This window comes from Apis dorsata, unplaced genomic scaffold (genome assembly GCF_000469605.1).
Source record: "Apis dorsata unplaced genomic scaffold, Apis dorsata 1.3 scaffold_74, whole genome shotgun sequence".
Lineage (NCBI taxonomy): Eukaryota > Metazoa > Arthropoda > Insecta > Hymenoptera > Apidae > Apis > Apis dorsata.
The window spans coordinates 499,688-502,563 of NW_006263372.1; the positions used below are offsets into that span (position 1 = coordinate 499,688).

Sequence of the window (2,876 nt, forward strand, 5' to 3'; positions counted from 1 at the left end):
ATGTAAATTGATGAAAAATAAAAAAAAAAAAAGAAAAATCGAAAAATCATAAAAGTTTTTTGGAATTAAAAAATTTGACTTATACAAGAATGAATAGTGCGAGAACGGTTTAGAAAAAATATATATCAAATCTAATCCAGAGATCTTAATTAAAATCCTTCGAGTTGTCTTATGGGCCCCTTAATTAAACTTTCGTCACGCGAATATCAACGCTTTTTTTTTTCGTTCCACGGCGGAAACGACAGATATAAAACACATTCTTACGGTAAATTTCTTGCCTGTTTCAGATCCACGAACACATGACAAGGGAGGAGATGTTATCGGTGTTTCACACAGGACACGAGTCTGGTAATCACAATAAAAAAAAAAAAATAAAGAAAAGAAAATTAAAATTATCTAACAGATAGGCAGCCATGTTCTCTTTCAATTTAAACACTATTCACATTTACTGCCTTACGAAGAAATCGAATTCTTTAAATTAAATTTATTTTCCATTGTATTCTCTCATTAACATATTCGAGATGAAACAAAAAACGCGTTATTGCGCAAGCGCAGAAATTATGCTGGTTTTCTATTCGTCGAGATCCATCCGCCATTTTTTATTTCCATTTTCAAATTTCAAATCGAACAAGCTTCGAACAAACAAAGGATTAATTAATTAAAAATATTTGACAAGTTAATAATATTCTCTGGCGAGATTTCAAATCGATTTTGATATTTCGAAAATATTTAGAAATAATGAAACGAAGAAAATTTTTCTTCAAAGATTCGTTTCAGTGTGACAACACTTCGATTCATTATTTACGAGTGAAACAATCGATTTCAATTTTACTTTCACAATTTTAATCAAGGTTGATCGTTAATTTACATCATTAGTAGAGAGTATTACGTATCTCTATTTGCATTTACTTTAAAAACACAAAGTGTCGTGAAACTTAACGTTGACTGACTTAAAATTATTTATAAAAACCAGTAACTTAAAGTTAAATTTAAATAATTCTACGAAACAATTAAAAGGAGAAAAAATTTAATTGATAATATCATTTTTATTACAAAATCATATTTTGTATTAATATTACGTGATATAAACTGGAGATTTACTTAATCAAAAATTGAATAAATAAAAATTGCCTGAATGTAATCGCAATGTAAAACCATAAAGAAAGATAAAAAAGACAAATTTTTAAATTCTAGTACCGACGTACGAGATTGTGCCTGTGTTGCATTCGGTGCACAAAAGGAGTACAAGGGAGCCGGAGATACACTTGAAGGCCTTCGGGAAGGACATCAGTCTGTCGCTAAAGCCTACGGAAGGGTTGCTCAGAGGAAATCATTTGCCCATGTGGACCGTCACGAAGAATGCGTCGCAACCTGATGGCCTCCGCTATGAGAAGGTGACGAATGTAAGTTTTCCGCATACATTGCGAAAAATTATTTTTAATTTTATCTTTTTTTTTTCCCCCCTCTCTCTCGAAAAAAAATTAATTTTTTACTCGATCTTTCCACACATCTTTTGTTTGCGAGTATTTAAAAATGAAAAGAAAACGAATCAGAAAACCAAATAAATGCAAAATTGTGCAGAATCGCATTAAAATCCTCGTCAAGCATTTCAAAATATATTTTAATATTATCTTTCAGCATTTATCCTCGTCCTCGACCACAATATAAATTCCCATTCCTTTCGTCATGTCATTCGACATTTAACGAGACACGTTAAGGTGGAAGGCAAAAAAAATGAGGCCTCTTCTCTTCTCTCTCAATTTTTGCCCCACGGAGTTTGCATTATCCCTTTAAATGGTCGAAATCGCATAAAATCGTATCTCTACGTATGGCAAACAACACCGTGGCCACACATATTTTAATAATTGTTCTTCCCGTTTCAGGCCGACGTGGATATCGGTGACATCTATCAAGACACGACGAACATGGCGTCCATTCTGTTGCACCGGGACACGAATGGGAAAGTGCTCGTTGTAAGAAGCTATTCTTTCTTAATGCACCCTTTCGAAATTCCCGCCATTATTGCGGGCTCGTCTTTCGTCAACTGGCGCGATTCACTTAGGAGCCGCGTCTCGGTTATAATTACCGTAATACCGCGTGAATCGTTGTCGTGGAATTAGCAGAGACACGATTAAGAAAAGATTGTAGTGAATCATTCTTACGACGTCTGGCAATTCGTGAAACAAGAGAGTAGGAATTTAACGACACGAGACATGAGAGAAAAATTTATCGAAAACGTTTAACGTGGTAACCTAATTAATTAACCTAACCTAATCTAATCTCTTTTTTAATATTAAATCCTATTTTCTATTTTATTCCGTAAATTCCTTGGTGTTGAATCGAAATAGTGCTATCCTACTCGATTTTTCTCAGTTTTTCTTGTCAAAAAATTTATATTCATGAAAGATTTTTAAACTTTGTATCGAAAGATTAAAATGGTTGGAATCGTCAATATGTTTGATATTTAAAACAAAAGTAAGGTTAAAATTGTTTGTTTGTTCAGAAATTTTTCCACGTGCTTTTATAATCATGCTATTTATCAAATAGTTACGCATTTGACAAACAAAATGGAACATTGGAAACGAAGAAAAGTTACACGAAATGACATTTCGCGATCGTTTTGACATTTCCATTTCGAGCTCGGGTAATCGCACAAAGCGCGTTACGAAGATATCGCTTGTGCAAAACCACGGAAAAAAGTAATAAAATTCACTATATCGGTTTCATCTTGCAGAACAGTAACTTATAGCTCACTAGGTAGCTAGCTATATACTCCTGATTATGCGTCCAACCGACCGAGACTCAATTTCACTTAGGAAGTTCGATCTTTTATGAAGTCGTAAAAAAAAAAAAAAAAAAAAAAAAAAAAAAAAAAA

At 33.2% G+C, this 2,876-nt stretch overlaps 1 protein-coding gene and 1 long non-coding RNA gene across 9 annotated transcripts in view; one reads left to right on the forward strand and one right to left on the reverse strand.

Moving 5' to 3' along the window:
- LOC102674777 (A disintegrin and metalloproteinase with thrombospondin motifs 8) overlaps window positions 1-2,876 on the forward strand; it is a 66,139-nt gene that overhangs the window by 50,326 nt on the left and 12,937 nt on the right. For all 7 annotated transcript variants that reach the window (XM_006610409.2, XM_006610412.2, XM_006610410.2 and 4 more), the window contains 3 exons: window positions 288-348; window positions 1,195-1,403; window positions 1,884-1,973. In XM_006610409.2, the coding sequence (XP_006610472.1) occupies window positions 288-348; window positions 1,195-1,403; window positions 1,884-1,973 (360 nt within the window). The remainder of the gene's footprint in view (window positions 1-287; window positions 349-1,194; window positions 1,404-1,883; window positions 1,974-2,876) is intronic.
- The window catches only part of LOC102675354, a 44,150-nt gene that overhangs the window by 37,298 nt on the left and 3,976 nt on the right, over window positions 1-2,876 (reverse strand). The gene's annotated exons all lie outside the window — the stretch shown is intronic.